This window comes from Trichoderma asperellum, chromosome 1, assembly GCF_020647865.1.
Source record: "Trichoderma asperellum chromosome 1, complete sequence".
Taxonomy (NCBI): Eukaryota; Fungi; Ascomycota; class Sordariomycetes; order Hypocreales; family Hypocreaceae; genus Trichoderma; species Trichoderma asperellum.
In genome coordinates, this window is record NC_089415.1 from 6,693,091 (window position 1) to 6,718,719 (window position 25,629).

At 50.3% G+C, this 25,629-nt stretch overlaps 6 protein-coding genes across 6 annotated transcripts; 4 read left to right on the plus strand and 2 right to left on the minus strand.

Moving 5' to 3' along the window:
- Positions 1-280: 280 nt before the first annotated feature.
- TrAFT101_002123 (uncharacterized protein) lies at positions 281-879 on the plus strand (the record flags this gene model as incomplete). The annotated part of the gene is made up of 1 exon (XM_066126513.1): positions 281-879. Exon 1 carries the CDS (start codon positions 505-507, stop codon positions 877-879), a length of 375 nt encoding a protein of 124 aa, XP_065982616.1. The 5' UTR covers positions 281-504.
- A 1,442-nt stretch (positions 880-2,321) lies between these two features.
- TrAFT101_002124 (uncharacterized protein) lies at positions 2,322-4,868 on the minus strand. Its single transcript, XM_066126514.1, has 2 exons — positions 4,013-4,868; positions 2,322-3,956 (listed from the first exon to the last, which is right to left on the minus strand). Exon 2 carries the CDS (start codon positions 3,703-3,705, stop codon positions 2,623-2,625), a length of 1,083 nt encoding a protein of 360 aa, XP_065982617.1. The 5' UTR covers positions 3,706-3,956; positions 4,013-4,868; the 3' UTR covers positions 2,322-2,622.
- On the plus strand, positions 4,137-6,796 carry TrAFT101_002125 (uncharacterized protein). The gene is made up of 2 exons (XM_024899640.2): positions 4,137-5,563; positions 5,788-6,796. Exons 1-2 carry the CDS (start codon positions 4,929-4,931, stop codon positions 6,731-6,733), a joined length of 1,581 nt encoding a protein of 526 aa, XP_024763242.1. The 5' UTR covers positions 4,137-4,928; the 3' UTR covers positions 6,734-6,796.
- Positions 6,797-15,336: 8,540 nt separating this feature from the next.
- TrAFT101_002126 (uncharacterized protein) lies at positions 15,337-18,677 on the plus strand. The gene is made up of 2 exons (XM_024903664.2): positions 15,337-16,187; positions 16,356-18,677. The coding sequence occupies exons 1-2, from the start codon at positions 16,022-16,024 to the stop codon at positions 17,744-17,746; spliced, it is 1,557 nt and encodes a 518-aa protein (XP_024763244.2). The 5' UTR covers positions 15,337-16,021; the 3' UTR covers positions 17,747-18,677.
- Positions 18,678-20,575: 1,898 nt separating this feature from the next.
- On the minus strand, positions 20,576-20,935 carry TrAFT101_002127 (uncharacterized protein; the record flags this gene model as incomplete). The annotated part of the gene is made up of 1 exon (XM_066126515.1): positions 20,576-20,935. The coding sequence occupies one exon, from the start codon at positions 20,933-20,935 to the stop codon at positions 20,576-20,578; it is 360 nt and encodes a 119-aa protein (XP_065982618.1).
- Positions 20,936-22,397: 1,462 nt separating this feature from the next.
- On the plus strand, positions 22,398-23,213 carry TrAFT101_002128 (uncharacterized protein; the record flags this gene model as incomplete). Its single annotated transcript, XM_066126516.1, has 7 exons — positions 22,398-22,406; positions 22,484-22,681; positions 22,735-22,777; positions 22,899-22,905; positions 22,981-23,034; positions 23,117-23,122; positions 23,189-23,213. The coding sequence occupies 7 exons, from the start codon at positions 22,398-22,400 to the stop codon at positions 23,211-23,213; spliced, it is 342 nt and encodes a 113-aa protein (XP_065982619.1).
- Positions 23,214-25,629: the final 2,416 nt, after the last annotated feature.

Here is a 25,629-nt window from a genome sequence, read left to right on the forward strand (position 1 = left end):
CACTTGCCCTTCCGAGTTCAACATCCCCGTAGTCGAAGAGGGATTCCAGATCGGATGTATTTAGCCTGAAGAGGCTTTATTTGGTGTGCTGTTGCAGTCGTTATCAGCACGCAATCTTCATCATCTTCTCCAATAAACTCCCCCACAGAGAGGTTACACAAAGAATTCGGGGAGACATACGGTGCTGCATCCCTGGCAGGTGCAGTCAGAACCGCAACCGCAAGCACCGCCCTGAGCACAGCCGCATCCAGACATGATGATGTTGTTGGTTTGTTGGTTGGTGAATATATGGAAATTTTTGCTGACGACGAGTTTGCCTGGTATTTGATGGAAAGACTAAAGGATCTGCTGGAGAGGGGGAATGGGCGGTCAGCTTTAAATAGTCCCAGCCCAAGGGCCGCCCTGCTGCTGCTGCTTCTGCTAAAGCCTAACCTAACAGCACTGCTATGGTCATACCGTTGAATCCTGCTTAGCACCGGTAGGCACAGCTGCTAGTTGTTGTTAATGCAGCTCCGGTGGCGCCCCCGTATCAGCTGCTGCTTCCCCTCATCTGGAACGATTCGTGTATCCAACCCTGGAAAAACCCTCTCAAAACCGTCCATCGGTGCGCTGCTTAGCAAAGGAAAAGAGAAGAAAAGCCCTCAAAATGACTTGATTGGCTGTTGTTCTTCGCCGTTTATATGCAGGACTGTCAAGAACAGCGAGGATCTCACCAAGCAGCTCAAAATGTCATTTTTATCTAGTTCCCCCCTCTCCACCAGTACCTCTTATCTAAGGCGACGTCCCAGGGGCACTGCGAGATGCGCTGCGGAGATTAAAGATTCGAGATTCAATCTCTCAGACCAGCCAAGGACGCAGATGTGGACACAGCAGCTCTAGCGCGAGATCCGTCGTCGGAGCATCGCCCAAGTCGCCCAGACTTTTCTGGATGGCGGTGCGACTCTGATGGAGCAGGTTTTTCTCCAACGGCGCCACGTCTTGTATGGCATGCCGTGTGCGACGCTGTACTGACACCGCCAATGACAGCGGCATAGGTATAGAATTAGAGTAGGTATCACCAGTATGAGTATGACAGCTCTGTCGTACAAAAACTGCCAACTGCTTGCTCTGCGTACTTATGGTGCTGATGCTCCTCCATCCGATATGCTGACCACCTGCAACCTTTTCTCTGCTTCTTCTACTTCGCCTTTCTGTTCCATTCTCTTCCACTTCTGCACCCGCCAATGTCGCCGCATTCTCGCTAAGCGATAGAAAAAAGAGAGAGACGAAGAGAGACAGAAGAAGAGACAGAAAGAAAGAAAGAAAGAGATAGCCGCCAAGAGGTCAGATATCATCGGCGATCGAGCAGAACGATCTACACCCGCCCGCTAGGCCATGTCCGCTGTCCGTTGCGCTACACAGCGTTGTGATATATTTAACGCAGCATCCTTGCTGCACGTCCACGTCGTCGCCGTGTGCTTCTTACACACCCATAAGGCATTTTGCTGCTGCCTGCTAGCCACCTAGACAAAGACCATGCCTTGCTGAGTTGACCTCAAGCAGTCTGCTCTGTATACAACTGCCGAATATGCAAATAACTGCCACACGCCTCAATAAGCTCTTACCAATCGCCTAATGCTGGGTCATCTTAATATAGTATCTTGATCGGCTCATGCGCCTTTGCTTAGAATATTCGCCGTAGAGGGAAAGATGAGCTGATGGACTAATGAGCGCTGCTTGTAGAAGGCGCATACATCCGCAACGAGGCCAGGATGGTGGCCAAGACATCGGTCTGCTGATATGCTTTCCACCGGCTCAGTTGAAGTGAGCAGCACAAGGATTTTGACCGTTCACCAAGCAAACTAGGAAAGTGATCAAGTGCAAGACAGAAAATAAACCAAGAACCGTAGGACAACGCCGTATTCGCAGTCCAGTAGCACAAGGCAGCCGTGTAAGCCAAGGGCTTGTCTTCAGAGACTGACAAATAATATCCCGATATGGGCTGCCGAAGCAATGATTCCACACATTTAAGACATGATTCTTCTTTTTTACCTTGTAGCTTGGAAAAGCTTATATATCTCCGTTTAGATCTAGGTACAACTACTGCCTTGCATGGCATATTTCCGCATTCTTTTTCATCTCTAGGAATATTAATGCCTACCACAACTGACAGCGGATCACATTCCGTTGAATAATCAAGAGGGCTTAATATTGTCACAGACCACCAATCCCTTGGACATGGAGGGTAGTTAATTAGGCCAGATTGATTATTACACATGCTTACACAACCCTGAAGCTTTCTCACCAGTTGCCGGATTTACGAAGGGTTTACAAGGGTGGAAGCACGGACAAAGTTGCAGGCATGTATTTGTTATCAACCCTTGACTGCGCATACTTATACGATATGCGACACTTGAACCTTGCTCGCTGCTAAAAAAACTACATGCACCTTAGCGAATATCACTGCATAGGTCCTGTCACCGCATACTCGTACTACTGCTTAGTGGCACCAGGGAGTACCAACGGGATGGGTTTCAGAATAGTAATCTTCTTCCAACAGCCAGCACACGCCCCCCTTGTGTTCAACGTTCTCGCACCCCTTTCTCCAAGCTTTGGCGCCCTGGTAGTACCGATGGCGTGTTTTCACGCTGATAAGCCGATCGAGATGCTATCCGCGGCATCCAACCCCATGTTTTGTTCCCCTACCAGGGTGCTGCTGTTGCTGTCGTCCAAAGACCCTGCTGCCGAGGCTGAGCGCTGATAGCCAGACCCCCGTTGACATTCTTCGGCGGCAGATCTGCCGCCGGCATCATCGTCGTCGTTGACATGCTCGTGTAGTACGCCCACGGCCGTCTCCGTTGCGGATACGGCGGCTGCTGCTACTAGCTCAACTCCAAACGCAGAGGCCATGGTAGGTCGTGGCAGTTGGCCCGCGAGTCCGTACCAGACCTCCTTGTACGCCAGGTGCAGGGCCTCCTGCAGGAACCCCTTCGTATCGAACAAGAAGTCCGTCGCAGCCGCATCGCTTCTCACGGTGCCGTGCGGATGGTCGGCCGACAGGTGACGGCGCGCGCGGAGGTACATGGACGACGCCCAGATGAAGGACCTCGTGGCGCTGGATGCCGTCTGGGCCGCCAGCCAGTCCAGATAGGATGTCAAGCCGGCGGCCAAGGGGCTCGGTGCTCGCAGGACCCTGATCAGGCCGGCTACGCGGGCTTGCAGACGCGGCGACTGGCGCATGTCCTGCCTAGAGAGAGTGTAGAAGGGCATGCTGCGAGATGCTGCTGTTGCTTTGGCACCATCGCCCGTAGAATTGCCAGCAGAAGAAGCGCCACCCATGCCTGTAGTCCCCATGCTCGCGTCGATCGAGCTGCTTAGCCGGCGGAGTCCATACCAGGTACCATTGCCATGGCCTCGGTGCAAGTAGACACCCCAGTCGAATTCCTCTCTATCGATACCCTTCGCGCAGGAAACTTCGTAAGATGCCAAGTCCAGATCGTGAGGGAGGTATGGCAAGTAGTGGAAATCGGAGAAGGGACCTTGGAGCTGAGGATTAGATCGAGGGACGGAGATCGTGATGTACAGAGATCCGGGCTCAAGGGTTTTCAGCTCGCGGCTGATGACTGAGCGCTTCTCTTTGAGCTCCATGTCATGTCCTCCAGGCTGATAGCGATGCGAGGCTGAGAGATGCGAGGCTGAAATCGATGATGGGTGGAGCAGCGTCATCGAGCAGAATGCTCCGGCTGGTAAAGAGGCGATTGATTGATGCTTTCCCCCCTCCCCATCTTCTTTCTTCTTGTAGAATTTCACTTGATTGGAATATTCTCCATTGCCAGCTGGCGAAGCTTGGTCACATCACGGCCAGCTGGTTGACAAATGTCAAAGACCCGTTCTTGCGCAAGCATCATCTTCTCTTTCACGGCACATGAGTTGTGAACTCCAGAAACAGCTCGCAGGTTTCAAAGCATTTCAATAGTCTACTGTCTTATCATTAGCTACCATTTATCAATTCTGTTTATATATCAAAATACACTTTTTTTTCTCTCTCTCCTCTCTTGAGGCTATCGATCACCTCATCGCCGAATAATTTTCCGGCCTGGGTCCTTTACTGCAACATCGCGCTCACCTAGAAACACAACAATCTGCGGCACGCAAACTCATCGCGGTTACTTTCGGAGCTAGGAATCGAGAAAACCCGACATAATTCCCACGGATTGCGCCACCAAGGAGAAAAATACTGAGTCAAAACTTTTATGAGAGAAAAACAATCCTACCAAATCTCGCGATACGACTATCGAGGCTTTTGCAAAGCTTCCAGCGGCTCTGGAGCTTTGACGCAACATCACTCGCGCGCTTAACCGTCGCTGGGCTCCACGGGGAATTTTTTGGCTCATTTAATGCTCCGTAGCAGTACCCGCAAAACCGCCGACGATATCAGCGGGGCCAGACATAGAGTCGCGCCAAAGGGATCATCGTTTACAAGAAAATATCTATATCTCGTGCTGCATCTGGTGCTTTTCGCTATAGAGTCTCGTGTCGCTCTGCTCTCCCTTTTCCCCCCATTTATCATCCTTCTCCTCGCCTGCGCGCTTCTGAGACATCTTCATCCCTTCTTCTCCTGCATTGTTTTGGTCTATTCGGCTGTTGATGCGCCGAGCAGTCAAAAAGTCGCAAATTCGAGTTTCTGAAGCTCTGCAATACGTCATAGAGAGCAAAAACAAGAACCCCTGATTTCCTTGCGAAAAACCACTGCGGGGTACTATTCTGTCGCGGGGCATCTCCAACTTCTAAGCGCAAACAAAGCCTTCTACGCCGAAAGACTATTCGTTTGCGCCAACCAGCTCAGACAGCTCATAAAAAGCGTCAGCAGGAAGCGGTATTGTCAGACAATAGAAGAAGATACGGCGCAGCTCTTACAAGGGGCAGAAAGAAAGAAAAGCTCGCCCAGAATGTCTGGCCCAGTCCCAGTCGCAACATCCCTGGCGGATATCTATCCTACCGCTGCCATCGCAGAAGAGACGCCACGATGGAACAACCTGCTCGCCACGTTCGCGCACGAGTTTGGCCACCCTGCGCAGTTCATCTCCCGATCGCCCGGCCGAGTCAACATCATCGGCGAACACATCGACTACTCGCTCTACTCCGTGCTGCCCATGGCCATCACCGCCGACGCCGTCATCGCAGTCTCTATCACGCCCGTCGCACCGGACGCCAAGACATTCAAGGTCCTGGTCCGCAACGTCCAGGGCTCCAAGTTTGCCCCCGGGGAGTTTGACGTCCCGATTGGCGGCGACGTCGAGATTGATTCCACAAAGTTCGAGTGGACAAACTATTTCAAGAGCGGCCTTCGCGGCGCGCTCAGCCTCTTGTACAAGAAAAAGGGGGCCGACTTCCGGCCGTGCAACATGGAGGTGCTTATGGACGGCAACGTCCCTGTGGGAGGTGGGCTGAGCTCCAGCGCCGCCTTTGTATCCGCCAGCGCTCTGGCCGTCATGATTGCGAATGGCGAGAGCTCAGTGGACAAGAAGGAGCTAACGGAGCTCGCCATCGTCAGCGAGAGGGCGGTTGGGGTCAATTCCGGAGGGTAAGTTGATTGAAGTAAAAAGAAGAAGAAGAAAAAAGACCCCTAGTTTACCCCCGTTGTGCTGCATCCTCGATGATTTTCCTCGCAGGTGGATACAAATATGCCTGCAGTATCCAGCAAGCTCACGCCACCCTGTCCTGTCCCCTTGCCCCAACAACACACCTTCTCTCTTGCAGATCTACCTTGTTGAAAAATGCGCATGATGCTGACAATAGCCTTCACAGCATGGACCAGTCTGCCTCAGTCTTCTCAGAGCAAGGATCCGCCACATTCGTGTCCTTCACCCCTGTTCTCTCTGCTCGGCCGGTCAAGTTCCCTCCAACAAGTCCCGAGTTATGTTTCATTATCGCACAATCATTCGTCACTTCAAATAAGCATGTCACTGGGCCCATCCACTACAACCTTCGTGTTGTTGAGGTCAGCTTTGCGGCTGCTTACCTCAACGCCGTGCTCAACCCACCCGGCACCGAGCTCCCACAGGATGCAGGTCCGCTCGGCATTAGCCTTCAGGGGTTCCACGAAGCCTTTTTCTACCACAACGGCGGGTCAGACTATGCTGCTGCAAGGAGCCTTAGCAAGGAGGAGGAGCTACGGAAGCTCATCGAGGTGACCAAGCAGACGCTGACCCGAGAGGACGGGTATACACGGGAGGAAGTCGCTGCCGTCCTCCAGATGTCCGTGCCTGAGCTAGAGAAGCGGTTTACGTCCGTATTCCCGGTTCGTGCCGACCGTTTCAAACTCAGACAGCGAGCCTTGCATGTGTTTACGGAGGCATTACGAGTGCTCGAGTTCTTGACCCTGCTTGAGCGCCCCCTGCATACGGGGGCAACTGACACGACCCAGTACAACAACGCGCTGGGAAAGCTCATGAACGAAACACAAGACTCATGTAGAGACCTGTACGAGTGTAGCTGCCCGGAGATTGATGAAATCTGCCGTATTTCACGTGGCGCTGGGGCTTACAGCAGCAGGCTGACCGGAGCTGGGTGGGGAGGATGTAGCGTGCATCTCGTCCCAGCCGACAAGGCGCAAGCTGTAAAGGAAGCGCTGGAGGAGCAATACTATTCTAAGCTGAACTTGACCGATGAACAAAAGGAACATGCTGTGGTGGTGACCCAGCCTGCTCGAGGGAGCGCCATATATGTAGTCAAGGAAGGCCAAGTAAGCTGAACAAAACAACTTGATATTTCAAAGCTACGCAGTCATTCCTTTTTTTTTTTTTGAACCTTGCCACTATATTTGGATAGACATTAGCCATTACAATCAAAAGAAAAAAAAAGAAGAAAGAGAAAAGAAAAGGGCCCGGCATAAAGAACCAAGTGTAAAATGATAGTTTCAGTTATGCATACGCGCATCCCCTGAGGAGGGGAATAGAATCATCGCCACCCCCCCTCGACTTTGACAAATTTCTTGCCAAACATACGTTCCCAAACACGCGAGAGATAGAGTGAGATAGACAAAAGGGCCGCTCATGCCGCATGGTGAATAATGGCCGCAAAGTACATAGAATCCCCTGTGAACTCATGCTGCAGGCCGGCAGTTGATTAGCAGCATGCAGGGAGAGATGAACCCTTGAATGATTCCATCCACCCGACTCCCCAATCCACACAAGCACACACTAGTACCTGGGGGGGCCTTTGTATGGTGTTCTATTCCTAGTAGCAGCCCATCATCTTGCAGCCATCATCTTCTTATTCGAGAGGGGCGTTCAGTCCCTCCCCCCCCTTCAAAAGATGGATAGCCTTGTCTTACCACCACCCTCAACAGGGCAAAAATTTGATTCTGCAGCTTCAGGTCTCACACCCCTCCCCCTCCCCAAAGCCCCCACGTATACTATTTGCAAAAGACCATTCAATCAGAATTCATGAGAACTATTGGCTGCCTTGCAAAGACTCCACATAGAAGTCTATCTGAGAGCCAAGTTTTTGCGAAGAGGAGGGGATAATTAAACAAGGCAGAAGGCTAGCAAGTGAGGACGACAAGGCCAATGAAAGCAACACCATTAGTGTGAAAAGTGAACTAAGCAACTTCCAAGTTTTTTTTTTTTTTTTCTGTCATAAAACTTAAGGTACTGAGGTAGAGTAAGGAAGCAACTCGAGGAATACTCGTGCGACGGCAAATGCGACGGCGAACTATTCTGATATGGCCTATAAGATGGCTTTTACACGAAATTACAACTGCCGAAAATGTATAAGCGAGCGAAAACGCACTTACACACAAACCAACGTACCGACTAGTACGTACTTACTGTATAATGGTACGATTACTAGGAAAAATACAAATGCCTCTGATGGAGCGTGTCAGAGTTTAAACTAGCTTGGCAAAGAGCTGCTTATTATCCCCTTTTGCCTTTTTACCATCTTCTTCTTCTTTTTATTTTTATTTTGTTTTTTTATTTTTCATTTATTTTTAGGTTGTAATTTTTCTTGGGCTGTTTTTGCATGATACAAATGATTCAAATGATACAACTTAGAGTTACCACTTTGGTAAAATTTCCTGGAAATAGAACGGGCCATCAAATGTGATTTAGTTCTTGCAAGGATCAAGCTATTGCTGTAACTAGCGATCTCAACTCTCATCCGATGGCTTACTATTGGAGGAATTACTCTACTAATCATGCAAGTGTTCAAGTGTAAACCCAGAGTTGCATCATCTCATCTCAGGATATAAACGTCTAGCCGAGAAAGTCGCTAGGGAAATAATGGTGCGGTACTACCAGCACTGGAGGGTGGAGATGGCGGGAACGAGAGAAACCTGCTACTGGAATAGGTATCTTGTTCGAACATTTGATGACCGGGCATGGACCAAATTTGGCCAATAAAATAATAGGAGCGAGGGAGAAACAGGCCGGGTATAAGATTTAAGACCTATTCTCCCCGTAGCCAATAAGATACATGCAGTTTCCTCCTGGAGGGAAATCTAGGGGAGCGTGCCCCCCTCAAAGTGATGTCGTTACCAACTCACCCGCCTTGCTTCGACCCATCCTATTTCGATCAATGACCGTTGAGCCTAGCCGCTGTTGATAGAGCAGCTGTTCCTAGAAGGGTCTATAAGGCTTAGCAGACCGATTTAGGAAGTTGTATTCCTGCCAAAGAACCTGTCGTTTGTTTAGCGGATCTTGCGGTCGGATAATGCGGAGTATGTAGTGCCATCTGCAGGGAGGGCCGTGTCCAGAAAACAACTACGGCAAGAGGTAGCGAGCAGAGTCAAGTAGTATAAGAAGTACGGGGTAGTATGGAGAACGGAGTAATCACTAACTGGCGTGCCTCCTTTCTTGTTCGGGGTCGATAGGCTAGCTAGATGCAGTTAAAAGACCATTCATTACTCAGCCGCGCAAAAGAAGGGTCCTGTTATCGCTTTCGCAGATGATCCCCAAAGACTTGAGCCACACGTACCGAGATGAAAAAGAAAACCCCTGGCAGAACTTGTTAGAGTTGTACAGTTATGCTTCAAACGGTTACTCACACACGCCCTGTACCGCCGTCGAACCGCGCCGAGAGCCGGCGGTGGTTTCCTGATTTGCCTGCCGTGGACCGTTGAACGGCATGGCACCGACGCAGAAGGCGGCCCTCGAGTCTTTCACTCCCTCCTCGGCCGGAAAGCGGCAATTAAATCATTATTTAGACACCCTGGGGCGTATAAGCTGATGCGGGCACCAAATGTTTCTAGGAGTTACTGATTCTCTCCTGTTCATCTTGAGTTGCATGGGTTTGTCTCTTAGCTTTTTGGGTTAACAGAGTCGACTGGCCAAACTGGCATTGCTTGTTACATGTCACTCATGGTCGGGCTGCCCGCCAACGGCGGCAGTTGAAATTCAAACTCCCTTCAGAGTTGTGTAGCCTTGTTTACGGCTGGTCGCGGGCACAACTCTTCTCTCATGCCATTGGTCCAGCTAGTTCTCAATGGGAAAGAAGGGTATTCCAGATCCGTATGTGCTTCCGGGAACAGGACACGCAGTCGTCGTCGCTTACACTACCTAGCCGTAATCGCAATTGACAGCAGCTATAGTGTGTATGTATTGTAGGTTAAATAGGTCCTGGCCACTCCAGGCAGCAGGTGTGCTATTCCTTCGTATTAGACATTCTGTAGCATACCTAAATGCTAATCTGATCCGCGTTACCGATTCAATGATTGTAGGCCATTGCTAGCTAGCGTACGCGTAGGTTGAAAAGCTCGCCCGGATTCTAATTCAAGAAGCCGTCCACACATCCTATACCATATGCGGTATTACTGTACCGGGCTACCACGAACTAGAAACCCTGGTTTCTCTTGATCGACGAGGATCAATAGGCTGCTGGTTAGCAGATATCCCGAAAGTAAAGAAGTCACCCCCTTGCCCCCAAAAATAGAACAGGTGTATCAAGACGATTGTGTTTTCTTGCGCCAATGTCAAGGTGCCATCCACGGAACGGAGAAATTCTCAGACCAGAGTGACGGGTCAAAGAGATGCAAGGGTTACCAAGGAGTCGAGAGCCGTCACAAGCTTGCGAGGTACCTAGAGTTCAGGAGGCGCACCTCTCCTCACTCTTTTAAAGCTCTGTGTCCACATAGAGCAGGTTCCCTTGTGAATAACATGCTTTGCTCTTGATATGCTACTGTTTCTTTTATAAAAAGAACGCCACCGGATAGAACGCAAATACTCTGTCAGCTGTGGTTGCTAAACAAGGATATACTGTATCTTGGTATGGGGTGCAGAGTGGTGCAAGCAGACATGCCAAAGCAGCTACTGCTGTATGTAAGATTGGCATGGTTGGCTCCAGCCTAGCAAAGTGGGTTAAATTCGCCTTCTTTCTTTTTTAATACCTGCGCTATGGAGCGGACTAAATACAGCCAGCGCGGATTGTCATCTGGCATGAATAAGCCTTGGTTGCGATTTGGCGAGCTAAGAGCTTGCTAGCGCGATCATCTCAACCCTAGGTACTCCCAATGGAGTACAGAATCTGCTATTTGTCCCATTTAAACCCAGCTTGTCAAGGAGAGCTAGTAGCGCTCGAAGTGCTTACAAGTATGATAACGGAAGTTTTCCGTACTACGAACGGCTTGCGCATTCTTCTGGTAGCATTATCGAAGCCAGTTTAACCGATCGCGTTCAGCGCAAGGGTTTGTAATTTGTTCTCCGTAGTGCCGATGATTTCAAACTGTAAAGCCGCCGAGTGTGGCCGAATGCAATGCGAAATGTGAGATATGCCACAACTAAGCTGGGCTTTCGAATACTAACAGGTTTTGCGGCGCGCATATTTGGATGCAGTATACTTTTTACAGGCCGATAATACCACAGAGGCAGCGGTACTTGCCGAACGGCGCTGTAGGAGTGTAGCAGTATAGGTGCGGTTCAGACTCTTGCGAAGGTGACTGATTCGTGCACACGGCCAGGAGGTGGCCAAAGCTCCGCCCTATGAGTGGACCATTTGAAGATGATGGATATTGCAGTTTTAAGCGATCTGCCTGGGCTGCGGGTCCATGTCAGCGTGCGTCTGTCCCTGCTTGTCCTTGCTAGTCAGTCTGGGGCACTTGTCAAGCGTACTACCACTCCTCGTAGCACTACAGAGGAAGATCAACCCACCGTGATGGCTCGGTCATCTTGATGCCCTTCTCCGCATGGCGGCGCTGAGATGGTATATCGGCTCTTCCCAAAAATGGGAAGACAGATTTATAATTACCTGTTTAATTCGAGAATATCGCTAAGGCTAGCACAAACTAGGTGCTTACTCGCCTCAGATGAGCAACGAACGGGTTCGGACATTGGAATCAATTACGGGGCTGGAATCCATACGGCGGCCTAGGACCATTTGAGCGAAAACTGAACTTTGTCTTATTCTGGGGGCTTGGGTTCGTCCTTAATTCTTGTGGATGAGCAATCAGGAGGGGTAAGAATCTGATAAACGCTAGACCCTGCAGTCAGAGACAAACCTGTGGCACCATCGTCGTTGGCTCGTCTTGCTAAAGCCACGAGGCCTGGAGGTGAGGCTGGCTAAAACCCGGTGTTCTGACCGCACTGGAAGCTGGAAGATCATGATTTTTGGCTTTGCCTTAGCTTGTCAGGTCTTTTGTTGGCTGGCGGGAGGACCGGGACGATCGTCGGCCAGGGGTTGAAACTCAAACTCACGTACCATACGGACGAGCACCTCTTGTGCAGACTGTCACAGAGCATTGCAAGGTAGTGGTGCCATCACATTGCCGAGAGAGTCAAATGGAAAAGTAAAAGAAATGGAGGTGAAATTAGGTTCACGGTAAGGTAGCAGTGCCTGCCTGTGCCGTCTGTGCTCTGCTCAGAGCAAGTGCGAGTGTAACGGAGAAAATAGATGCCTCCCCTCTCAGGCTTTGAGTCGGTCTTCGTATTATTCCGAAGACCCTCCACTTGCTCCAACAGCAAGCTCCAGCAGTTCTCTGGAACCCTGATCGTGTTACACCGCACCGCTTTGCATTGCATTGCATTGCATTGCATCTCATCGTGGTAAATCGACTGACAATCGCGTCTCCGTCGCTTCGCTCACATCACCGCCGTTTTGACACACCCGCGGCCTGTCCACCGGACTGCCTAACTTGATCCATACGCATCCATGCTGCTACAATTAGTGAGCCCTACAGATCCTACATCCGCTAGATGACCAAACGACGATTTGTTCCCCCGAGTCTAATATCTTTGCAATGGTGCTGACCGGCCAATAGCATACGATACCAAGTTCACGGGTCTAGCTGTGCCAAAGAGCGTTATATCCGCACCTGGGTGACAGGTACCCTTGCCTTATGTTCTGGACAGACAGGGCAAGCAATGCGAGCTACTAACGAGATATCTACTTAGAAAGCTGACAGAGTACATAGCACCACGGGTCCTGTTGTGGAGAGCATCAAGTACTTTGCTAGATACGGGATGAGCGTTTGCCGGTTGAATTTAGCTTCAAGTGGGATGTGACCCGAGGCAGCATTACTGCCGATGTACCCATTAGACCATGGGTGCTGTACGCAGCGCTTGCTCCCTTGTGCGAAACTCTTAACAGCGACAGTGCCCCGTGCCGCGCGGATGATTGTCTCTGTATGACACAGGGCCAGACCCTGCCCACTGACCATCTCCGATGGCCCTGCTCAGAGTCTCATCGATATGGAGCATTGAATAGCCTAGATCCTAGAAAGGGGGGAGGGGCTGCTATGATGACGGAGCACACAGCCTTACGGTTAGCTCTATAACCGCTCATTACTTGCAGGAGAGGATGCTACCTACTCCGTACTGCTATATTTGAAAGTTAGGGCTAGGCAGAGCGCCACACGAGATTGCCAGGGTGTGCAGAAGCCGAGTTCGTCCGTTCGGCTGTCGCCCCTTGACTGGCTACTACATACTTGTAGCAACTCCGGTCTACTGTAGCAACTCCGGTCTTTCGACTCGGAATCCAAAGCCCAGCTGAGGGGAATGTGATCATTTATGCGCGTCTAATCCTTCATTCTCAAACCATTACAGAGATACGAGCAAAAGTTCAGCAGAAAAAAAAGGAAACGAACCCCCCTCCCCCTCCACCCGCCCAAAAAAGGAAAAAAAGAAAAAGTCAGAGAAGAATGAGAGAAGCCAGAAAAAGAGACTCTTTCTCTCATTCCCGCAATAATATCCGCCGGCAGGCTATGCCGAAAGTGCGGTCGCCACGATCCGGGAAGTCAAGTCCGTCGCCGCCAATTGCACCGTTTTTCAAGCCCCATTTGAGAACTACTACATACTTGTTTCATAAGCTTGACTATCAAAACACTAAGACAGGATACTGCCATAAGTATTATGGGGAATGTAACGAGAGAATGAAACAACACTCATATCATCAAAAGACCAAAGAAAAGAAGAATAGTAAGGCCTGAGAGAGACACTATAGAGCATGCAGATTTACGCAGCGAGGCTCTTGACCCAAACTTATAGCCTCTGTCTCTGTGACGGCTAACCAACTGCTTATCGTTACGATAGGGTATGTTAATGAGCAATGGCAACTCAACTTATAAGAGTAAATAGGTTCTTCTGTCTTTTGTCTTGCAAAGACTTGACCAAAAGAAAAGGGGAAGAGGTTGTCTACCAAAAGGCCTATGTGGCTCAAATCATAGTTACTATTCATCGCAATCTGGTCCCAAGCGCACGGTCCTTTCGCCCTGTCGTTCACTAATGCTTTTGGGCCAGACATCCCAGTCGCTCCTCAGCCCTGCTGTCGGGTCGTGTGAGGGAGGGCGTGTGCGGAAAGACAGCGGGAGTGTTTGTTGGGTTGCACACCAAGGTGGGGAGGACACCAGAGCTGCATGGGAGGCACTTGTACACACGTCGAGACAAGGGCATCGTGCTGACTGCGGATACTAGTACTGCCTACTACCTACTTGGCTGCTCATCAGGACATTTTTTATTCTCGCTCAAGTAGGGCCGTCAAGCTCTGCCCTACGCCAGCGTGGAGACGACTGACGATGTGGCGCCCAATTTTGCCCATCTTCTGCACCTCTCCTTGTGCTGCTTCTTTTCGGCAATTGCTCCTCCAAGGCTAATTCATCTCGTTTAGGCGCGCCGCTGTTGCACAATTACTCGTGCGTGTTTAGTCTGAATATGGCATCTCCGTTCAATCTCAGCGAATCGTGGCTGATACACACTAGCATCTAGAAGCTCGGGCATAAATTTTATCCGTTTCTTAACCATCAGATGCATTTGTAATGGACACAGGGATGCTCGGGCGAAGGAAACCACCACTGCTACGATTTGTTGTGTGCTGGGGTTCTGCCCAACTTTATCCGCACAGCTGCCTTTCTGACTGGAGGATCCAAACCAATGACACGCGTTAAAAGAACGTAACAAGGTCAAGGGGAGTGGAATGAGTACTGACGACATGAGACCAACAAGGCTTGCGTGTCTCTATTCCCCTCACAATACCTACTCTCGACAGTGCTGCATTGCCCCCCTCCAGGGGATATGGCGTGTGCTTGACACAGGCCTTGGAAACTCATTTTGACTTGATGGTCCAATCCGTCTGCTAAAGTGGAACACTTGGTTCCAGCCCGCTGGCTTGGTGACCCCCGGCCTGATGGTATCTGGATGCATCGAGCCACACTGTCGCCCTACCTCACACCCCCTCTTGTGCCGCTCGCTCGCCAAGTACCATGCATGGGATGGGATGCCATGCCTGTAGTTGGTTCTCCGAACCGTCGGTACGGTAGCAAGCGGTCGTGTTGGCAGCCTGCTGGAACTGCCTGCTCGGATTATCACTAGTATTACTACCACCACGCCCCGATACAGGCACTTGGCACCAAGGACAGCAGCCATATTGTACTTGCAGGCGAAATAAAGGGGATATAGTCCATCAGCGCCAGAAACTGCTAGGGTGTAAGAGGCTAGCAGGCCTTTGGATGCCGCAAAACTAATGCCTTTAGTACTGTATGAAGGCACATGTTCTTTGCAGCTCCTCCCTGCCGTATGCAAGTAGAGCATGAGCGCTGCCGACCTTTGCTATGTACAGGCTTTCGCTGGCGGGAGTTTCTTTGCCCACCGTCACCTGCCAGTCGATAACCGCTCCATCGCGCCTCTCTCGATACCCACACGCCCCCAGCTTCTCCAACTGCTGTAGCGTCAGTCCCAAGCACGCGCTCTTTCGTTGCCGTCAGTTTAGCGGCCCACGGGTCGATTGCTCGGCTCGCCTGGCTGGGGGGGGCGTTTGATGCTGGCGCTCGGCGACGCTCCGTCTGTGCTGCTGCTGCTGTTGCCATCTAATCGTCATCTGGCCGGGTTGGAATCGAATGCGTTCTGTCTCTGCGTGGCATTGATTTTCGTCTTTGTTCCTGCTTTACACGCCCGCACTAGTGAAGGTGCCGTGTCGACCGAGGCGGAGCCCTCCCTCAGATCACGACTCCATAAAGACAGACGCCTCCGGCGCATCTTAATTCTCTACCTGGATTTCTCTTTTCTTGCTACTGGATAGTTAGGCTCGACGGCTCTTTCTTTCTTTCTTTCTAAACGGTCTGAATCGTAATCGTCATATTCCGTGCTCCGTCGCTTCGTCAGACAAAACGGAGCTAGACCGCGCGGACCTACACGAACGCTTCGGTCAGCACGTGTTGAGTGATCCCCTCCCATCGCCAACCGGCATCCGCTTAATTCTTACTATACCCTGCTCGTCTCTCACAAAGTGAACGGATTTCTTCTCCGCGTCTTGAACTTTCTTGGCTCCCACTACTTATATCTGACTATCTCCTCACCGCCTTAACCTCGCCTTTTTTGACCTTTTTTTCCCTCTTGCTTATAACCAATTGATCCTGATAAAACTTGGGCCATCTCCCACGTCTCTCGAATCAGCTACTGCCTATTCTTTCCCTTAACCCAAGCCTAGCTTATCGTCGTGGCTTGGCACCAACAGATTTTGATACAATCTATCTCTGCGATCGACAGACTCTCGCCTCTTCTCCATATATGGTAACAACAAGACCAGTCTCGTTTACTATATTGGTTTGACGGCGGATATGGCACAAGGACTCTGGCCAAACCAAGAGGGCGTGTCGCCCGATCTCAATCTACCCCAACAAGAACGGGTTGATCGTCAAATGATTCGACATTTGCTTGGCAAATACTCAAGAGAAGAGCTAGGGCGATTGCTACAAGAAGAAGGACGTGTGTCACCATCTTCATGTGAGTATTTTCTTTACATTTACATTTATCGGCCGAGAGACAAATGTGGTCTTCGTAGTCTGGTATACATCCTTTCCCTTTTCAATTCGTCTATATATATCTTGTCTTCTTTGTTGTTATCCTCTTACTCGTATCTATGCGTCTAACAGACTATATCTTGTTTTGTAGATGAGGACAGATCCTTTATGCTCTCCAGCGGCAACATCTCCAGCGGCAGCTCGCACGACGATTCATCAAACATGTTCGATTCAACAAGCAGTAATAATGCATTCTCAGATACATCATCCACATGCGGAAGCGTCACTTCCAACGTTTCGCCCCGAGCGAGTCACCGTCGCAAGCCTAACGCAAGCCCGTCGACAACTCGCGCCAGCATATCTCTTACTGACGAATCATCTTGGGATGTCGAAGATGCTACAACTGCATCCACAGCAACGGCTCCGAAGCAGAAGGGCTCATTTACCTGTGGATTCTGTCTTGAGGAAGGCATTCAAAAGACATGCACACGCAAAAATGATCTGAAGCGCCATATGGAAGACTTCCACCATACAAATGCACAGTGGTTCTGCCGCCATCGGGGCTGTCAAATGGTCTTTGATTGGCAAACTGCTTACAAGGCTCACCTGAAGAACTCCCATGGGGGGTCGCGAATGAACCTGGACGATGCCAAGGTCCCGCTATGTCCCCAGACTGTCTTTGCATGCGGCTTCGAGAACTGTCTCCAAGTGTTTGAGGCGCCAAGCGATGTACACGCTGGTCCCACATTCAAGGAGTACGTGAGCCACGTTGTCAAGCACTTTGATGAAGGCGCAAGCAGTGGCCAGTGGAGTTACTCGGCTAGGATGCGGAATCTGCTCAGGCAATCCAGCGTACTGAACGCCTGGTCGCAGTCGCTATGGCCAGATGGTGATCCGAGCCGCCTGCGGTGGAACTCACAAACCAGCAGCGTCCTGCGAAAACGCCTAGAGACGAGACATCTTGGCGACCTCCAATTTCTCGTTCAATACGCCATTGCGCTGGGGTCAAGTCCCAATGGCGCGATTCAGAACTTTCGTGCGGACTTTGTGACCCCGATCCGTAGCGAGTGCCGGCTGGCGATCCATGGCCACAGTAGGGCCTCCGCGGCACCCGCCCCAGAAGCAGACCACATGCAATACAACATGTCAACGGGTGGTGCCAACCCAGCAATGATTGCATATTATCAGCGGCACGCGTACATGCCTCAGCCAGCGCAGGCGCAGCTACATTCCCCAGGCTACACTTATCACAATGCGCCTCCTTCTCCGGGATATGACGCCCAGCAACAAGCTTTACAGCAGCAGCAGCAGCAGCAGCAGCAGCAATCCCAGCAGTACATGGGAATGACCGATGCACCGATGGTTGGGTCTGATTACGGGCCACATGCCAATGGCAACCTCCAGACTATGCCTGCTGCTTATGCCACCAACGGCCTGCACAGTCCCGCACCTACGGAGATATGCGGAACCGCGAGCCCGGGCTCCAGCATGGAGCAGCGGACTAATACGTACGCATACAACTCTTCGCCGTATGCGTATTAAATCACGAGGTAGCAGCGCCTCGTACGCCAGGCTGTTTGAAGTTGCATGCAAAATTGACCAATGTGACCACATCCCGTAGTGGTTGCTGGTCTGCGGCGCCATGTACGATTGAACAATTTTTTCTTTTTTAACACAGAACGCATGTGCCCCAAAGATATCGGCACTGACGGATTGCACATACTATCACTATGCTACTACCACTACTACTACGAACAACAAGAACTGGCTCTGGCAGCGCGGAAGGCTTTTCAAAGAGCTCCTGGGAGGCTGGACGGTAGACGATTTACACAATAACGGCCGACTTGCATCATTTTCCTTTGTCCCTTTTGTTTATACGTTGGCAAATTTCCTCTCTCTCTTGTAATTCTTTTTTATACCCTCACAAGCACGCATTTCATTTCATCAGTAAGATTGATTCACAATATGAGAGTAAAAGCAGAAGAGCGACACTCATTGCGACTTTTTTTTTTCTTGTTTCTTTTTGTTTTATAAGGAATGGCGGGGGGAGGGGGAATCAAACTTGCACTTCTTTTTTTTACTGATGTTAGTACACGACTATGGAGAGCATCTGTGGTTATGAAGTGGGCGAATTACGGGGAAATAGCTTGTCTTTTCTGTCTTATTATTATTTTACTGTTGATGGCTAATTCACATGGGAAAATGTCTGAACGGCCTCTTGGGATGAATCATTACAAGCGGGGGAGTAGGAGAAACAAAAAATATGGATTACTTGTTAGACCAAAGATGTGTTAAATGCCTACCTTACTAGAATCTCTTGTGGATGCAGCAATGCACGTACAAGTAAATACGCCCTTCCTTTTGTGTATAAGTATCAATGCAGGATTTCGGGACATGTATGTAATGTGACGGATCAAATGCTTATATTAAACAGACAGCACATACATACGTCCCGCCTGCAGCTGTAAGTTACGTAGGCAGCAGAACGGAGAAACGAAGTGTCGGTACCGTAAAACAAACAAACACCCCCGAAAAAGAGCGCACCATTATCCAAACGAGGTAAGAAAACTAAAACGGGAAACCTTTATCCGGATGTAGCGTAATACTGGTACAATAGAAAAATTACAAGCGAATGGATTTATGTAAGGATTATTCTATCTACTTTATGTTAGGTTATTTTTTTAAATAAGAGAGAGAAAAAAAAAAAGTAACAGAACCGATTGATTACTATTACTGCTCCTTGGATTTAGCTTTCTTATAATAACGGGCATTAAGCCGAAACCTCATTAGCTGGGGAGGCAAATGAAGCTTTAGATGACGGGGGGAGGGGTCATTTAGATTAAAAATTCCTGCCAAGCTTGCTTTGATTGCTTGCCTTGCCTTGCTTTGCGTTGCGTTTCTCGATGATGGAAGAAGGGGAGAGTTGGGAAGGGGGGGGGGGATTTTCAAAAAATGTAACTGGGTGCTAAAGTCTCTTTTTTGTTTCGTCGTTTCGATTCATGCCTGATTATTCATTGGCATTTCTTCTGATTTTTTATTTATTGTAATAGTAGTATTTACTTTTATGCAGCTTAGGCGTGCCGGGACGCGTGTACAATCCCGATCTCTTAAGATCACTCACTCTCTTCTTGTCTCTTTCTTGCTCACTCAAGTTTTTCGGAAATACGCCAAAAAAAAAAAAAAAAAAAAAGCATGTACAGTATGTATGTAACGGCTGTCTTTTAGCACCGCTATAGCCGTGCAAGCAATGGGGCGCTCCCGTACCGTTCCATACCGTCGCATATCGTGCCGTACCTAGACCGAGTTAGGTATGTGCAAGCGTCGTTTAGCTCAAACAAAGAGGGGAGAAGAAAAGGATAACGGAGCAACAAATAATGACAGCATGTGTGTTGTTGGCAGTTGGGTTAATAATAAAAAACAAACAAACGAAAAGGTTCCATTGCAGCGAAGCGAAGGTTCCCTCGTCTAAAATCCTTCTCACAAGGTCCAGCCAAGAGGACCCATTACTGTCAATTTTTTGTCACTTTTTTTGCCCTTCATTTTTTTGAGTCTTCTATAAGCAGGGGCTGGGAAAAGGGCCCTGAAATGCTGTTGGTAATAATTATGCCGTTCTTGCGATTAGGCAGAGGCTTTTAAGCGAATCCACCAATCATTTCCTCTTCTTTCCTCTTCTTTCCTCTCTTTTTCCTTCTTTTTCTCTGGTCTTGCCGAGTGGGATTTTGGGTGTGCGTAGGAATAATGGGAGATTGTTGGGCGGTATGTAGTAATACTACCCTGTGATGCTTTGTTCTGTACAGCGATGTGGAATAAAATGGAGCAGTACTGCCTTAGTATGCTTTCACATACATGAGGGATTACATATTGTCGTCTGGCTTCTTCGGCAGTGGACCACTTCATCGCTGGGTACTACGCACAGCATAAGAGGAGGAGGAAATTGTTACAGAAGGGTAGCAGTGCTATCAAGTAGAGTGACAAGTTTTTCTTTCTCTCTCTTAACAAGGGGGGGTGTGCGAGTGGAGAGGGTGGGCAATATAGTTTCTCAAGCTTTTCGTTTATATGTATAGGTATATATATATTATTCTCAAGCTTCTTCTCTCTCCAGCAATGCATGATTTTCCTCAATCTGCTGATTAATAGTGACTTATCACATTTAACATTAGCTGTCAGAAGATGTCGTATGAAAATTTGCATATGCCGAAAAGACGGAAAGTGATTACTTTACAGGCTAGAAGAGGGTGGCAGTGGCGATAGCAAAGACAGAAAAGGGCCGGATTAGCAGTATGCATTCCTCCAAGCCAAGAGGGAATAGAATCCGCCAAGCCAGGCAGTGGTCTTGATTAGCCGCGGCCAAAGGAGAGGGAGCAAAGGTCGCTACCCGGTGGTCGGGTCTTTGGGTGCGTGAGCCCGGATGCTTGGAAGCCGTCTTGTCTCCATAGAGCAGCTGGGCAATGATAAGGTGCTGATAGGAACGTACAAGTGGGCACTGCTGAAAGGCTGAGAGAGGAGGAATAGATCAACCAGATGCACAGCAATAGCAGTACCTACTGTAGCGACAGTAATGGGCATGCTCTGTAGGAAACAGGGCAGTACTACTAGCACATTTGGCAGCATTTGTTGAATGCAGGCAGCCTCTCTTTGGTTGATCTTCTTCCGCACGCGCTGGATCTCAGGCGAAAAATTAGCGGCGTGATAAGCAGGCGCTGACGCAGCTTGGTGCCACTTGTTGTGCATATATCAAGTGCCTGCCAGAGCACAGCCATGCCCCCCTTCGAGACATCGTGAGAGTACAAATGCCAAGTATTTAGCTTCAATTAACACGACCAAAGGGGCGTGAAGCGATTAAAAAAGGTACCAGACTAATAATGCTAGCGCCCCAGATACATCCTGCCTTGATCCAGTCCAGTGGAGGAGCAGTCTCCAAGACGGTGCCCATGGGGTATCATGGAAGCTGGTAAACTGGGGCTGGGTTTCTTCTGGATTTGGAATCTTGTATAGTACCTCATTGCCGTTCTGGCGCCGAGAGGCCGCAAAAGGCCGCGTGAGAAAGATTCAAGACAGCAGCGAGCTGGCGGGGAATGCGTAAGCAATGGTCTCGCTCGCTGGTTGAGTAGGGAGTAGCCTACTAACTTGTAGTATGTATTAGAAGGCGCGGCTAATAACAGAGGCGGTGGCCCTGCTGCATATGCACATGCGCAATGGGTATTAGCATGGACCACGTGCAGGTGAGAATGATGGACTCATGTCAACCAGAATATGAATGGTGATAGTGCGGGAGCCAAGGAGTGGAGAGGGGCCATGGCCTCCAAGCAAGGTGAGTCCGCTGGAACGGCATACGAGCTCTTGTACCGCCGCTGCAGCTGCAGGCAGCAATATACATGGCCAGGTGCTGCTGCCAACCATGTACAAGTAAGCTGCCTGCATGGATGGACAAGGGACTCGCACATCGGCCCAGGCTGGCGGGAAACTTTGACGGCGAAAGAAGGCAACGGCTGGAGAGAAGATCCGCGGCAATGGGCCACAGGGCAAGCCGCTCAGCTGACTGGCGTCGAGACATGCAATGCCGGAGCACGTTGCCAAACTTGGCGTCGAATGCTACTCGGCGCAATCAACTTGTACTGTAAGTTTGACACAGGTGATTAATGAAGGACAGTGAGTGGTGATGGTGGGCAGCAGTGCGTCCTCCGTCCGTGGTGCTCCGTGAATGCATGCAATGCGAATCCATGCACTTATTAACTTTGTTGGTAGCACAGGCAAGTACGGAGCGAGATTGGTAGGTTTGTATGCATGCAACTTGGAGGTAAGCATCCTGCGATAGGTAAATCGGAGCAGACAAAGTCTATGTCGGCCGGTGGGCGTGGGGAAGAGCGCCAGGTAGGTTAATTGGATGATTTAGGTTTGTGGCTGAATGACTTTTGTGCCGGGTGAGAGACGGGAGTGGCAGTAGTAATACGGAACGAGATACGGCAGCACTGAACGAACGAATGACATGACGGATGGCAAGACAAGAGAGAAGAGGACGAAAAAAAAGACAAGAGGATAGACAACTGAGCAAGCTAGGGTCAACTCATTGGGCATTGACACCTCCGCAAGCAAGCAGGCAAGCGACGCCACATCTCGCCGCTCTTCCGGTTCTTGGAGAGATATTTCTCTGACACCCACACATCTTGTGCAGAGAGGCGGGAGGAGGGGCTGAATGTGTCGAGTAAGTGAGCATCTTCATGCGTGGTGCGCGTGTGCTATCAGCAGGCCAGACTGGCTGAGGTTTGCCACTTGGGAAAGCTGAATATCGCTGGGCGAACCAAACGGCTGCGACTCGATGCTGTGGCGTGCTGCGAGGACGTCAACCCCTATACCGATAGAATATTTCTGGAACCGAAGAAGAGAGCACCGCTCGGGGACGACCACGTGGCGGGCTGTCGAAAACGAGGCTTGAAGGAAAGAATCACGCCATGGCTTGGTAGTTGGCAGAAACAAGGTGTAAGTTGGTCGGCGCAGCCATGGATTTCCTTGGCTTGACACCGTTTCCGTAGGCACTGTCTACTGCGATTGGCATGTTGGCTAGCTTTTCTTCAGGTGGCGTGCTGCTGTGAAATGCCGGAAGAATTAAGGAAACGGATATTGCTCTCTATCTGGCTCATTTGCCCGAAACGTTGTTGGCTCTATCCAAAAGGCTGGGCCAAGATCTCCTTGTTAGGGCTGAGGTGAATTGAGAAGAAATCGCCAAACGGGAATATCGTCCGTAAAATCGGCACTGCTAATATCAATTGTCTGTGTAGTGCTTTGTGCAGTAGCACGCTGTTGCGGCTTACCATGATCCACTGTGCCTTCGCGTAGGATTGACAATTCCCTGAGATTGAGTCGTTGCAAAGACGGTATGAGCTCGTTTCATTACTCGCGAGTCTGTGTTTGCAGTACCAGGTAATACTACTTAGTACCTAGGTATTCCGTACTCTATACTCCGTACCATGCTCATTGATATCGCAGGCCTGAACAAGGTCTTACATGCTAGCAGTGTGGAGTGCCAGGGGTGTTGAGCCTTGTCCAGAGATGGCCGTTGAAGTTTTTTTCTTCTCTCGTTCTGCCCTGCTCATCCGCCAAATCCCGTATGTACACGTCTAAACAGAGACGGCATCTGCGATAAGAGGTAAGAGGGCCGTGCGCTTGGGGATCGAGGCACCCATGACGCTGACCCCTTGGCGATTGGGTTCTATTGTCATCATTACTCCGAAATCCGAGCCCAAGCATTCATCGTGTAACGCTGCCGATGGAAGATGTACCTCGTGGCGAGCACATCTTTCGATTTGTGAGATGAGCAAGCAGCAAGCAAATGCACTCGCACTTGCATAAGTAACAGCACTTGACATCGACAAGCAGAGGCAGAAAACAGAAACAGAGGCGGTCTTCACCGAAACATTCGTTCGGCCCCCTTGCAGCCGAAAAGAGCGGCGATGCCGGGACGGGTGAATAATAATCTGCAGCAGCAAGGCTTGGGCGAATGTGCGGATGCCTCGGTGAGGCAGGGCTGGCCACCGATGGGCTCGTGCGTGCCCAAAGCAGCAATAGTCGTTTGCTTGCAACTGTGATAACCGTGATAGCCGCCGCTATGGCCATTCTGGTGCTACGGCTTGGCATCCCATCGGACTTGTTACCGCATACTGCATGTTTGCCAGGATCGGCATCCCATCCTCCACGTGCGCGGCCAGAGTGTGGAGAGACCGCAAAGGAGGTCTGGAGGGAACCGGCGACGGCTGAGGCTGATATACCGGAGGTCGTGGCCGCATTGGGCTCTACCAGCTGATTTTCCTTCTGATTGCTCTTGTCCTGCCCATGCCTGGATTCCGCATAGAGCAGGTGTTGGAAGCTGAAAATCCTACCTGTCCGGTGCTAGCAGAACTAGCGGTGTTAGCAGCAGTGCTAGCCCCAAGAACAAGAACGGCGGCAACATAGCCAGCAGCAGTAGTGGTCGCGTTAGCCATTAGTGGTAGCAGTAGTGGGCTGCAAACTGTTTGCAGGGCTGCATTAGCGACTGGTTTGCCTGCTCGTGGTGGTGCATTAATAGCATCGCGAGCTGAACAATGGGAGGAGAAGAAGAGAAAGAAGGCAGAGCGATGAGGGGCTCTAAATATGGATCCCCCATTGTAATACCTATGTATCTAAACTTAGAACTGGGCTTGTAAGCGGTACTTTATGCCTGGCTATGGAGCCGCTGGTTTCGCAGTGTCTCAGCGACATTGATGGGAAGCCGCGCGGGCCTGCCTTATCCACTGCGGCGTCTGCTTTACGCTTTACAAGTAGGTGCGTGCCACGCAGTGATCTGCGGCGTCCTCATTAGCAGCGCGGCATTTTTCTAGAAGCCTCGGGCTGTAGCATTTCTCCACCCGCTTCACGTTTTCTTTATGCTTTCTGGCTTCTAGTCCAGCTCAGCCTCAGCCTTCTCTGCGCATCGTGAGATGCGAGTAGGTGTCAGTTTGATTGGCATGCAGCCCCCCGCGGATGACGATTTGTGCCGAAAAGAGCTGAGATGAACACACCTGCACCGACGAGGAAATATTTACGGAGTAGCCCAGCAACGCATCCCGGTCTTCTCGACTTGGGCGGCATTTGCACTAAACAACCCGAGTGGAACCATCCTCATCGTCCCGTGTTTGGCGTCATCTTATCACGTACTTGTAACTACTATTGCTTCCACTATCTTCAAGGGCTAACCGGTTCTATTCGTGCCCAAAGCGCTCTGCTAGGTTGATCGGCCAAGCCGAATTCCTTGGTGGTCAAGGGCGAGTACGAAGTCTGCTTGAACGAGTTACGGCTGATGCTCCATACTCCGTCACTGATTTGTATGCGCCAAGTAGCCATGTGGAGAGAACACGCAGGGCGCATAACTCGTGGCGACAGCGGCGTGGGAAATCCAAAGCGAATTCTTCATACTACATAGTAGTAGGTATATGGGCTTGTGCTGATACGAGGCGAGGTGCTCGTTGGCTCGTACCTGGATGCTTTGCCAAGTAGCATTGCATATGCCGATGGACACGACCAATGATCCTCAACGGTAAACGGTCAGCACTTGGCCGCTGTAATCAGAGATGACTGCCAGGCACAGGCTGTGGGTGGTATTATTAGCCCCATCCCCGGGCTTCTTTATTTTTGACACCTTGCAGGATTTTCTCTGTAGCGACTTGGCTGCAGGATTGGTGGCTGATAGGGCCAGCAACGCATTGCATGGCTTCGCGTGTCGCATGACTCTATCTATGTTTGGTTTTGGGCGTGGATTTGCCTCCTCCATGCCGCGGACTAGTACCTGCCAAGCGGCAGCGCTAGACAACTCCGCGCCCTCTCTGGCCTTGATTTGCCCTTTGATCTTATTTCGCTGCTGCCATCGTCGGCGCCGACTCCAAGCCGCCGATGTTCTAGCTGCAACACCGGCCATT

Excerpts from the sequence above, each read along its gene's own strand:
- TrAFT101_002126 (XM_024903664.2), top strand. The coding sequence starts at position 16,022 with ATGGCACAAGGACTCTGGCCAAACCAAGAGGGCGTGTCGCCCGATCTC. Across the intron at positions 16,188-16,355 it reads ACGTGTGTCACCATCTTCAT|ATGAGGACAGATCCTTTATG; the intron begins GTGAGTATTTTC and ends CTTGTTTTGTAG.
- TrAFT101_002124 (XM_066126514.1), bottom strand. The coding sequence starts at position 3,705 with ATGACGCTGCTCCACCCATCATCGATTTCAGCCTCGCATCTCTCAGCC.
- TrAFT101_002125 (XM_024899640.2), top strand. The coding sequence starts at position 4,929 with ATGTCTGGCCCAGTCCCAGTCGCAACATCCCTGGCGGATATCTATCCT. Across the intron at positions 5,564-5,787 it reads GTTGGGGTCAATTCCGGAGG|CATGGACCAGTCTGCCTCAG; the intron begins GTAAGTTGATTG and ends TAGCCTTCACAG.